At 47.8% G+C, this 11,859-nt stretch overlaps 2 protein-coding genes across 3 annotated transcripts in view; both read right to left on the bottom strand.

Annotated features, from left to right (window-relative positions):
- golm2 (golgi membrane protein 2) overlaps positions 1-5,239 on the bottom strand; it is an 11,524-nt gene extending 6,285 nt beyond the window's left edge. For both annotated transcript variants that reach the window (XM_008281376.1, XM_008281377.1), the window contains exons 1-2: positions 4,166-5,239; positions 89-143 (exon numbers count right to left, since the gene is read on the bottom strand). In XM_008281376.1, the coding sequence (XP_008279598.1) occupies positions 89-143; positions 4,166-4,492 (382 nt within the window). In that variant the 5' untranslated portion in view covers positions 4,493-5,239. The remainder of the gene's footprint in view (positions 1-88; positions 144-4,165) is intronic.
- A 964-nt stretch (positions 5,240-6,203) lies between these two features.
- fam189a1 (family with sequence similarity 189 member A1) overlaps positions 6,204-11,859 on the bottom strand; it is a 93,720-nt gene continuing 88,064 nt past the window's right edge. Inside the window, exons 7-12 of the mRNA XM_008281375.1 lie at positions 10,952-11,087; positions 9,489-9,567; positions 8,618-9,400; positions 8,192-8,263; positions 7,681-8,003; positions 6,204-7,012 (exon numbers count right to left, since the gene is read on the bottom strand). Of these exons, the coding sequence (XP_008279597.1) occupies positions 6,809-7,012; positions 7,681-8,003; positions 8,192-8,263; positions 8,618-9,400; positions 9,489-9,567; positions 10,952-11,087 (1,597 nt within the window). The 3' untranslated portion in view covers positions 6,204-6,808. The remainder of the gene's footprint in view (positions 7,013-7,680; positions 8,004-8,191; positions 8,264-8,617; positions 9,401-9,488; positions 9,568-10,951; positions 11,088-11,859) is intronic.

Below are 11,859 nucleotides of genomic sequence, written 5' to 3'. Positions count from 1 at the left end.
GTGCATAATTAAACAGCCATATTGAGAGATCTTGCTGACGTGCTGCTCGATGGCGCCCCCTGTTGGCCAGGGAGGGCTGCAGTCTTACCTTTCAGCCTCTGGATCTCTGTCATCTGGGCTGTGACATCATTCTGCAGCTTCATCTGTGAGGAGAGAAAAACACATTCAGGAATCTAAGCAGCTGAGAAACTCTTGTGCAGCTAAAAAGCAGTTCAACAAACGTGTGCAACCAACTAAATTGTGCAGCTGGTTGCTGTCATTAGATGACAACGTTAATGGCAGGAAAACCGGGGGAACACGTATGTTCTGTTCTTTGTGCTTCACAGCAGAGTGGTGCATTCCTGGTAATCTGGACTGAGATCTCAGGCTTGTCACGGACATGAAACTGAAGCAGAATCCAATCCAACAAAACTGTTTCTATGTCCCAGGATGTGTTTGTTTCTGTTGTAATGAAATGTACAGTCGGATGCATAAACTGTTGAAGGGCCGCAGGAGCAAGTAAATGAAGGAATGAGGTAGAAGGGAAACCCGGACGCTAAAGCTCTAAACTCCTGTTGAGCATCAAACGCTTGTAGTGGCATCCAGACCACAGCAGCTACGGCTATCTTCAATAATGTCCACCCTGATGAAAGCAAGTTTACAAAAAAAAGCATCAGAGTCCACAAAGCCTGCAGCTTCACTGGGAGGCAGAATGATTGTTCAGACGACAACGAGCACAATCTGGGGCTGAGATTTGGGAAAAGAACAAAAAAAGGCATGTCGCCGTCTCTGAGGAACACGATCACAGCTGCTGTACCAACAGACAGGAGGAACGTGGATTACACAGCAGGAGAACGCTACAGATGTTCCCTCTTTCCCTAAAACGGGTCATCCCTCCGAGTGTTGAATGAGTTGTGATGGAGGAGGAGGAGGAGGGCAGCAGGAGCACACAGGAAACACAGCATCAGACTGAACTGCAGTCGAGGCCCAAGCTTCATCCTGTTACACCCTCACTAGTGGTTAATGGCTTCCCAGTGCCGCCTGCTGGAACCCACTCTGTGGAAAACACAACCCAGTCGGGCTGCTTACAGACTGAATGAAGAGCAAACCACGAGCTGCATCGTATGTGCACCAGACCATCCACGCTGGGACATGTGGACGCCATTTAACACTCAACCGTCAGGCGTCTCTGCATTGCAGGACTGTGGCTGCGTGAAGCTGCATTTCTGGTCCGACAGGGCCGGGCTGTTGACAGAACAAAGGAGTGGAACAAGTGCTATTCAACACCTGCTTTGATCCTGATTACGGGAACAAAGACCCGGATGCTTCAATTTACACACGAGCCAGAAAAAGAGGAAGCGTGGATTCTTCCTGATGCCACGCTTCAACTATTCTCAACCAAACAACTTAGAAAACTCAGCACGAGTCACGTTTTCACTCTCACACAAACGCTATCTGCCAGGAGGTGAAACAAGATGAATAAATGTGCAATAGGAGCAGCCAGGTTCGGTTTGTGGGGAGTGAAGTAGCCGACAGGAAGCTGAACAGGAGGCAGTGTGCTGCAGAGCCATTGTCCTGCTCTGATTTGATTTGGCCTCAGAACCGGGGATCCAGCAGCACAGTGTGCTCAGAATCATCTGAAAAGAACCTCCTCATGAGGCTGACGGCTGCCTCTCGCTGCTAAATCATCCATTCAACGTTACTTGTAGTCTAACAGGTGTTCGCCTCCAAACAGGACCGGCTGCTTTAAATCTGCTGGTTGGTTGAGCACGAGGATCCGTCGGGTTCATGTCTTTATGAGGCCTTTTAGCGGCAGCGTTATCTGGAGCAGTTACTGGTGTCTCCTCTCAAGAAGCTCGGACAAAGTTTTACTTCAAGCACAGCTTATCAGCAAATGTTGAGCAAGAACTCCACGGCGTTCCCCGGACCTGAACACATGTGTACAAGCTGTTCCTTATCAGCAGGTCGTGGTACATTAACCAACTCTGGATCACATTTTAAAGTCAACCTCTGCATCTCCTCAAAGTCTCACAGCTCCTGAGACGTCATGCCCAACGCGTCCCAGCTCAGCTCAGCTGGATGGAGGCTGCATCTGCTCAGTGCTGGTCATCACCAGACCACCACAGCACCAGACCACACGCACCAGTTAAACCAGTCATGCCTCTGCTTTGCAAGTCAGGCTGGATGCAAATGAGAGGAAACCTTCAGCCTGTCTGTTGTCCAGGCGTCTCCCGGGGCAGCTGGACGCACACCAGAGTTCAGAGGGTGCCGGGACACAAAGCCAGCGAGGTGCTGGCTGGACCACGGCTCCGGACAGGAGCCGGGTCGGCCTGGTGGAGCATGCTGATGTACTGATCAAATGAATAAAAACAGCAAAGCAACACGAGGAAGCTCAGCTCAGTTTCTTTTCTTTGCGGCTGTGATTAGCGCCGTTAGCTCTGAGCTCGCTGTGGTTTATGGACACGTGGCCTTTAAACCACTGAAATGGATCTAATGGTATAAAACAATCGAGCAAAGTGAGTCATTAATAGTCGACCTGAAGTCGGCTCTGTGTGGAGTAAATACGGACTTCCTGGGTTTAGTCTATGGTTTTGGAAAGAGGATCAACCAAGAGCCCATGCTTCAGATCCAGCACTGATTAATGCACCGGATCCACGATGTACAGGACGTCACCCACACCTGAAAGGCGTCGGCGCTGTCTGCCACCACCGTTATATAATGCTCAGCTACAGCGCACCAACGTGGAGCTCAGATGAAGGTGGATGAATGAGTTTCTGGCCAAGGACAAGTCGCACGCATCATCTGATGCTTCACACGAAACAATTCAAGAAGAACAGCTGATCAGCTGGCTGAAGGAAGACAGAGTTCATCCTGATCTAAGGCGAGGACATGAGAGCAGCACAACAGCTGTGATGCTCTGATGCTGCGTCCGGTCCGCCTGGCTTCACATCCGGCTGCCTGTTTGCTCTGGGAGAGAACACGACTCCCGCCTCCTAGTTCAACACGGCGGGAGATGAAGTCGAACCGAAAACACAGCCGACGATTAACAGTGTTCAGAACTCTACGGTGACACCTGATGCAGGTGTATATATAGGTGTGTATATATAGGTGTGTGTATATATATATATATATAAAAATGTTGTCTTGTTTAAAAACGGTGAAAATCTGGCAGCAAGCAAAATATGTGAAGAAACAGTGAAATACTTAAAACACTTAAATGGAAAATTATATATTATTATTATTATTATTATCATTATTTTAAAATTATATATTTATCTGAACTAAATACAGTAAAACTATGATTTAAAAGAACATGTTACAATTTGTACCAATATTTAAAAACACTGGACATGATGCACAGATCTGGTCTGGGTTTGTTTTTCCTTTTTACAGTCAAAGTCTAAATTATTATTTAGTTGTTTTTTGTTATTGTTTTTTTTGGTGATTTTACAAGATATTGACAGAAAGCTTAAGTTTATTTTAAATCTGTAAAATAATTGATAATAAAGAGGATTTTCCCGTCCTTAATATAATTTTAGTTTCAAATAACAGCAAATAATGAACTTTTTGCTAACTTAAATACAGCAAACTTGTCTAATATTACAATCAAATGTCATTAAAGAACAAACTACCATTTATTTTAATTTTAAAAATGATGTGGGTAATTTTTACAGGTTTTTCTTTTTCCCCATTTCATATGTAAATTAAATCATTTCTTCCATGACCTCCTAGATATTATCTGTATTTTAGTAAAACAGGAAAAATCAGTGAAATACCAGAAAAAGCATTTACCACTTTTCTAATATACTTTTTTTTTTCTTTTAAATAGCAGCAGATATGTGAAAATAACAGACTGAGTTAATAAGATGACAGGAACCAAGTATGACTGTAAAAAGTCTGGTTTTTGATGTGGATGTCTTTTACAGTTTTAGCCTTTTTAAAAAACGCATCACGTGTAAATTAATACTTTTTCTGTAATTTTACTAGATGTTCTGATATCATCTGTAATTTAGCAGCACGTGGTGAATCTATGAAAAACATCTCAGGTCTTCTAAACCAGCTGAAGCATGTCTGTGTGGTCTGGTTCTGCTCAGACTGGTCTGGTACTGGGTTTATGTGTGGACATGCGGACTGGGAGCCTCCTGCTGCCCCACAGCTCCACTGAGCTCCAGCCCATCCTCACTACCTTCTCGTCGGTGCACTTCTTGATGAGCGTCTCTCGGGCCTGCAGCTTGCCCTCCAGGACGCTGTAGTCTCCATCCTTCTGGTCGATCTGCTTCCTGTGCGTGTCCACCTGCATGATCAGCTCCGAGTTGCGCTTCTCCAGGCGGCTCCGCGCCGCGTCCGTCCGCTTCACCTGCGTCTGCACCTCCGCCAGCTCGTCCAGCAAGCGGCCGTGCTTGTTGGACACCGTCCAGTAGTTGAACGACAGGATGGCGATGATCACCGTCAGGAAGATGAGGATGAAGGACGGGAGGCGGCCTCCCCGGCGGTTTGCACCAAACCCGACCATTTCTGAAACCAAGTGTAACGCTACTTCAGCTCGTTACCGCAGCCTACTGACAGTATTCTCCCGGTGTAACGCACATCCGTCTACGTGACATGCCGTGGATATGCGGCAACCGTTCGCGAAATCAAACGCCAGCCCGACAGTCATGAATGTCAGAAAGGCGTCTTCACATCTCCGCCGAGCGTCACTCTCCGTCCTCCTTCCGCACACTGGGCATCTTCTCCGCAGCCCGTCCGGTGTGAGAGGGTGAAATCCGCCCGCGGGGACGTGGCCTAGCTCAGCTGGCAGCGGTACACGGCCGACGAGACGCGACGTGGACGCGGCGCCGTGGCGCTGACGGGAGCTAATGAGCGGAGCTAATGGACCCGCGGCTCGCTGCGCTGCTAGCCTGCTGCTAACGTTTGATGTGTCTGATAAATCCTACGGGAGCTGCACCCCCCGACGCCCGGAGCTCGTCTAATCACCGGATCTCCGTCCGATGATGATCCCGACCTGCCGTTCCGGTTAGCTCCCGTTACCGTCCAGCTAACCGCCTGACGCTCACACTAGCTAGCAGCCGGAGAGGAGAGGACATCACCGGCTGCTGTCAGCCTCCGGTAGCGTCTCTCTCTCTGTCTGCTCTCACGGAGGACGGATGTGGTCCCTCCAACACAACGAACCGGATCCGAGCAGCACCGTGGACGCGGACTTGGTACCACACACTGTCCACGACTCACTGCCCACCAAACATCATATCTGCGCGGCGTCAAGTCAGCGGCAAACACTCCCCGCTACCGGACATGCGCAAGTGCGTTTCAAAATAAAAGCCCAAAAGTTAGCAGCGCAAAGAAAGCACGGCATTGGTTCTCACGTTGGAATTGCTTATAGCTTTGCTTGATGTGAGCGACTTATGCTGCACATGTAGGATCTATATTTCTGCCCCTAATGACGAGCAATCATCGGTCACAAGGTGAACGCAATGAACCTGCTCGAAAATACTTTGATAAATATTCACTGGATACCGGAAGCGCATGGCTCACTTGCAGGACGTGTTACAGTTGTACAGGGTGTGTGGTTGAAATAAAGGTCCCAGTTTTCAGCGTTTAGCCTCCTCACGCCGTGTGCTGTAAACATGAGCAAGTGAGATGTGCCTCAGAAAAAAAAAAAGGAAAGCACGAACAGAAATCAACATGTGGAGCCTGTAATGTGATTCACAGCCCAGTCCTGTCTTCATGGAATGAATGACATTTACTTTAAGATTGCAAACAGCCTGATTTTGTTTAAAAATGTATTAATGCACACGTTCACCCCCATAGTCCCTGTCAGCAGCCACAGACTGTGGATGCCTTCTATGGTGTGTCAAATCAAATCTCACCTGCTGGAGGAATGTGTCCAATCACACCATGATATAATCCGTATTCACCAACTCACTCATAATGCACTCCACCTTTTAAACTTTAATCTACAGCTGGAAAACTACCAGTCTGTCAGTCTGAACAGGATGACCTTCACGTTGTTGTAGCGTGAGGACCAGGTCCCTGGATAGTAAACAATCAACCAACAGCTTCAGCATCACTAGTTTGATTCAGTTACCTTCACCTAATTGACATTTCTGTCAGGGCTGTGTTTTCTGGTTGAGCTGATGAAATGTGCAAAACATAAATAATCCAGAAGTCCTTGCAGAAATAAGAACACAAACCACAATATAGAAATGCATATTTTATTGTAACACTGAAAAGAATCGTAACACAATGAGGTAAGTTAAATAATCCACATCTGTGATGTTCTCGAACCACAAAATATTCACCACCCGATCCGCAACAACTCCACAAAGTCTGCAAACAACGGCTAGCAATGCCCTGTCAGTTCAGTTCACAGTTTAATACAAACACGTCGTCTCTGTTTCTTATGAGGACAAGAGGAATACTGAAAACACAATCTCCTTTGTCTGTCAGCCACAGATCCAAACTTACCAGCTGTGTATTTGTTTCTGTTTTTTTTTTAAGAGATGAAACTCAGTAGAAAAGATCCCCTGAGGGAGAAACATTCTTTTGTTTTTCTGATGAGAAAGAAGCCACTACAGACACTGGCAGGCTCAGTCTGAGTTTGCTACCATTTCTGCTGATGACTTGGCACGGTCTCACAGGGCACTAGGAAATACAGTTTGACAGCATTTCAGTTGCTTTGTGCTGCAGCCACACTGTGCAGAACGTGATCTGGTGACGCCTGAAGAGTTAATAAACAGCCCGCAGACACCAGCAGCACAGGACAGCGTGTCTGCAGCACCAGCACCCTGGAACGCCCTCAGAGTTTCGACCCGAGTCCTTGTTGGGAGAGTGGTCAGAGAATAGTTTCTTTGCACTCAAGGCTTTGTTCAGAGGAAGGGGAGCCCAGTGGGTTGGTGGAGGCGCTGGTTGTTTGTGGGAGATGTTTTGGACGGCGCATGGAAGGGGACGGGGATGAACTCAGAGCACCGCAGCTCTGGAGGTGAAGGTCCTCGTGGCCGCGCTTCCTGGGGCTGCCTATGATGCGCTGGGTCATCACCTGGAGACACAGAATCACCAGGAATCAAACAGAGGACGTGCTGCCACCCATCGGCCATGTTGGCTGAGATACAGTTAAAGTCTCCACAAACATCAGCCGCACTGACGAAGGAGATAAATGTGTTGAGCTGCACTTTACTGTCGCAGGACATGAATCCAAACAAACCAAATATCAGTTTACGTCCTAGAGGAGCGATAACATGAGACACTGTAGGGTTTCCATCACTTCTCCTGTTTTCATGCTGTTGTCATTACAAATTACAAATACGCTGATTTATTTTCCATCAAAACAAACTAAACTATGTCTGCTGTGAATTTCCTACTATCTGAAACGTAAAGGAACCTAAAGGTGCACATCATGACAAGTCTGGCCTCTTAACTTATTAACAGGTATTTTATCAATTAACAAATAATTATTATTGGATCATGATAATCTTATTCTGTCTCATTTTAAACCTTTTCAGAAAACGGTGGCCTTTCATCGGTGCAACTCTCAAGCCAACAACAGAAAAACAAAACAGTTTCCTTCCCAGTGAGTAAAGGCCGTCGCAGTCGCTCAGAGTCTTTAACACGATTTGTCCAATTTGATCATTGCTCACCAACAACCGTTAAAACCAGAGAAGGTCTACACTTCTCCACATCGCTTTCAGGTATTATTAATCCACTTACCTGATCTATGACGTTGGCACTAAAGATGGCCTCTTCCATGTGTTTCTCGTCCGACTTGATGACGCACTTGATGTTGTTGACGACCTGCTGGACTTCAGGAGGTAGACTGCAGCTTGAGTGCTCCAGGAACTTGGCCACTAATATTTTGGTGTCTTTGTACATCTTCAGGTCAGCCAGAGAGTGCGGGCGTTCGTGGGAGGAGTGGGTGTGGAGAGACCGGGGTTTCAGGTGGATGTCGACTCTCCTGCCCTCCTTCTGCTGCTTCCTGACGCTCGTCTGACTGGGTTTAGCTCCCACTGTCTCTGCTGAAGCGTCTCTGGGCTCTGAAGATAAAACATACAGGTCTTAAAATCAAGGTTGATGATTTGCTTTGTGACAGAAACAATAAATCCTGTTTGTTTCAGAGAAGTTTGTCAAAGTGGTTTGTGGCTTTTGAAGACGTCCGGTTTGTCCTTCAGGTCAAACGTTTTGGATGTCTGATAACATAAATGCTTTATTTGAGTGTTCATACCCTGGTCTGGTGATGTGTGAGCTGAATCCTCAGCAGCAGGGTTACTTCCAGAGGTGCAGCCACAGTTTTCTCCTGTAGAGGGAGACAAAGCCTCAGTATGGACCAACAACAGAGGCTGTTCTCACAATGAAAGGATGCAGGACGGACGCCACTGATGCTTCATTTCATTACCAATAAATCAGACAGTAATTTTTTTATTACTTGATCCCTTGATTAATCTATAAAAGGTTTAAAAAATGCAATAATTGTGCTTTCAAATGTCTTGATTTATCCAGTCAACAGTCAAAATCCCATCAACAGTCAGTTTAAGGTGATGTAAAAAACAAACAGAGCCAATCAGGAATCTAAACACGTCTCATCACTTGTGATTAGATGGCCTATTACAGATGCCGTGTGAACCTTGTGTAGCATGTCTGCAGCACTTACTCCCTGTCGTAGTGGAGCAGGAGATTGGGTCGCTGGTGGACCGGACGATGCGAGCCAGTTTTCGGTACCTCCTGGCTGCTCGGAGCCCTCGAGGCCTGTCTGAGGGCGAGTGGCCGCTTTGGGCTGAGGTAGAGGGAGGCTGCGACGCGGAGGAGGGCGACCAAACACTGAAGCACAGCCTGGGGCCGCGAGGCCTGCTGGGAGGCGAAGGGGAGGGAGAAGGAGCCAAAGGGCTGATCGCTGAAGTCCCACCAGAGGAGGCCACGGAGGTGGGGGAGCAGGGCTGAGGCGGTGGGGGGATGGTGACCGGCAGCGTCAGCTTCCGGCTCATCATCCGTGCTTTAATGAGGGCGTGTGTGGATGCTTTAGGTGGCTCCTCTGGTAAATGTTTGGCCGAGGCCAGCTCATCGCATATATGCATTGCGGCCCTGAGTTCCTCACATGGATGTGTGTTCTCTGTAGAATCCTCCTGGTCCAGATTGCTAAAGTTTCCCGAGGACCAGTCCGGCGAGCGCTCCAGGGACTCCTGTGTGTGCGACGACTCGCTGTAGCCGGTGTCACTGGGGCGAGCGTCGGTGGTGGGCAGGCCGCGATGGCAGCGCGACGAACCTCGTGTGCAGAGCTCCAGGCTGGTGCAGCTTCCGTCGGTGGGGGCGGTGTGGAGCGTGCCGTAGGGGGAGGAGTCCGAGCCCTGGACCTCCAGGGAGCACAGGTCCTCCGAGGAGCAAGTCTGGTCCTGATCGGCCACCTCTGACACCATCAGGGACGCACTGTCCACCGAGGCTGTAAGACAGAGGAAAAAGTAGAAACTGGTTGACTCCGAGCTGAAAAGGACCTTCAGCTCATCTGCAAACGCTCCGACTGGCCTCACCCTGAGTGCTGAGGCCCGCGGTGGTGTTCCTCTCACACAGACTGGACTCGGTGGCCTGCTGGTCTATGCTGGTGGTGACCTGTAGAGAAGAAGTCGTTGGACAAACAGCGCTGCTGAATAAACATGTACTGTATGTATTGCATAACAGCTGTGTGGCGCCTAACCTTCAGTACCTCTGATCGGTCTGTAGGGGGCTCTGTCACATCACAACTCACTCATTTCTCATTTTAAAGGGCAGAGGTGCCAGAGCAGAAAACTACAGCAGCGTGTAGAGCTGAATAAGACACTTTAATTAGCCTCACTAATGCCCTTTTCAAACGCAGTATATGACACGTATGAGTTGGTATAACTTTGCTGTGCAGGTCTCACGCCTGAAGCCGTCAGCTGACTCTCCTCTGCCCTCCAACTGTTCCCTCACACAGCCCATCGATCGCTGCCAGCTCACATTAGGGCTTTTTCACAGAACCTGCTGCTCGTCTGTTTCAGGTGAGAAAACCTTCTGTTGATTCCTGTTTGAGGGAAACTGTTTAAAATAGACATGAGGAGAGCTGCAGATTTAACGTGTATAATGGGACGGCGGATGGAAAGCCTGAGGTGTTAAATGATGTTGAGAACACAATCGTAGAAGATAAAAGGACTCCTTGCACATGACACAGCTATTTTTAGAGTCCAACAGTGAGATGCAGCGAAAGCTTTAGCCTGAAAAAACAGCAGCTCTGATCACTCTGACAGTCAAAGCAGCTGATGATGCTCGGCTTAAATGTGCAGAGTTTTACTTCCAGAGTTGACAGGTAACATCCCAAAATACAGGAACGAGTCGAAGACTTTGCTCCTGACAACTATTAAATAAATATGTGCTCTGGTAGCCTTAACCCTTTATCCTTCAAACACTTGGAACATGAACATTTCAACCTGAGGGTGTGACTGAAGGATGTTTCAAGATATTTTTACTTTATTTTTTTCTTTTCCATAAGGTAGTGATATTGGCACTAATATAAAACTGAATCAAAGTGGACGTGGTTCTTCAGCCCAAGGAGAGGCTCAGGGTGGACACGTCCAAGGAAGGTACCAGATATGGTCACGTGGTCCATAAAGGGTTAAGTTAAACACACACATCACTAACTTGAGCTAAATATCTGGTCAAATGGACTTTTTCTGATCAGATCTGTGCTCTATAGAAACACACGATTCACACACCCGGCTGTCTATTAACCCCGACCTCCACTTGTCTTTGAAGGTTATCTCATTAAAAATTTTCATCACTTCAATTATTCACTGAATGGCTGAATTTTTAAAAGCGGCGCACATCCGACCATCTGCTTTAACAGAAATAAGAAGTGATTAGAAACTGTTAGAAGAATATTTAATCTTTACCTCGTGAGTTTAGGATTTTACTGCTCATTTGGTAATCAGCTGAACCCTCTGCGGGTGTTTTGAGGCCAGAGCTGTTTGTGATTCCTCACCTGGCTGGCCGGGGTCTGACCCACCACCGACTCATACGGCGGGGGCAGGTCCGTTGGGTAGAGCGTCCCCGGGCTGTTGATGGGAACCCCATAGATGGCACTGAAGGGAGAATGAGGGAAGTCCAGGTGCAGGCCTCTGCCAGGGACATGAAGCAGAACTCCATCAGACAACAAACCAAACTGAAGTCACATCTCTGATAACTGGAATGAGAAGACTGGAGGTGTTGAAGGAACTGGTGCAGCCAGCGTGGATATCTGGGTCAAAAATATGCTCCTGTCTATTAAAACATTTAGAAAGAAAGGATGAAAGGCATCCTCTTGTCTCCTCCGACACTCCAGTCCGGTATCGGCGCCGCTGCGTTATTCCACGTGCACCGCCGCTGCTTCATATGCTGCCAATTAAGAACAAGCAGCCATGCGTGCTGTCATATCTTTTAATTACAACCCCATTCTCCTCTAAAGTGGCAGAGCATGAAATACAACCTGAGAGTTTCCACCAATCATCAGCGGCATGATGATGTCATGACACATCCCTGGCCCCGAGCAGGGACGCCGTAAATGCTTCCTCTGCCTTGTATATATTTATGGCATAATTGACAAACAGATGGGGCTTCCTGCCAAATGACTACAGCAGCAGCAGCACTCTGTGGCCGAGGAGGTGGAGGGAGGGATGAGGGAGGGCTCGACTGGATCTCCACCGACAGCTGACAGTCCAGGATGGATGATAATAAAAACATGAAGTGGCGACAGTGAGGAGGGAAAGCAGGCACTTTGTTTAACATGATGTGTTTGTATTCACCTCTAAGAGGAGATTCTGGAGCGGTTTACATCTAAATGTTGAACCTGACTCTGTGGCTTTATGCTGATGCTGGAACACACCACAGCTCCTCCTAAACTCACCGTCCTGT

Source organism: Stegastes partitus, unplaced genomic scaffold (assembly GCF_000690725.1).
Source record: "Stegastes partitus isolate 25-593 unplaced genomic scaffold, Stegastes_partitus-1.0.2 Scaffold232, whole genome shotgun sequence".
Lineage (NCBI taxonomy): Eukaryota > Metazoa > Chordata > Actinopteri > Pomacentridae > Stegastes > Stegastes partitus.
This window is presented reverse-complemented; position numbering and strand designations above follow the sequence as displayed.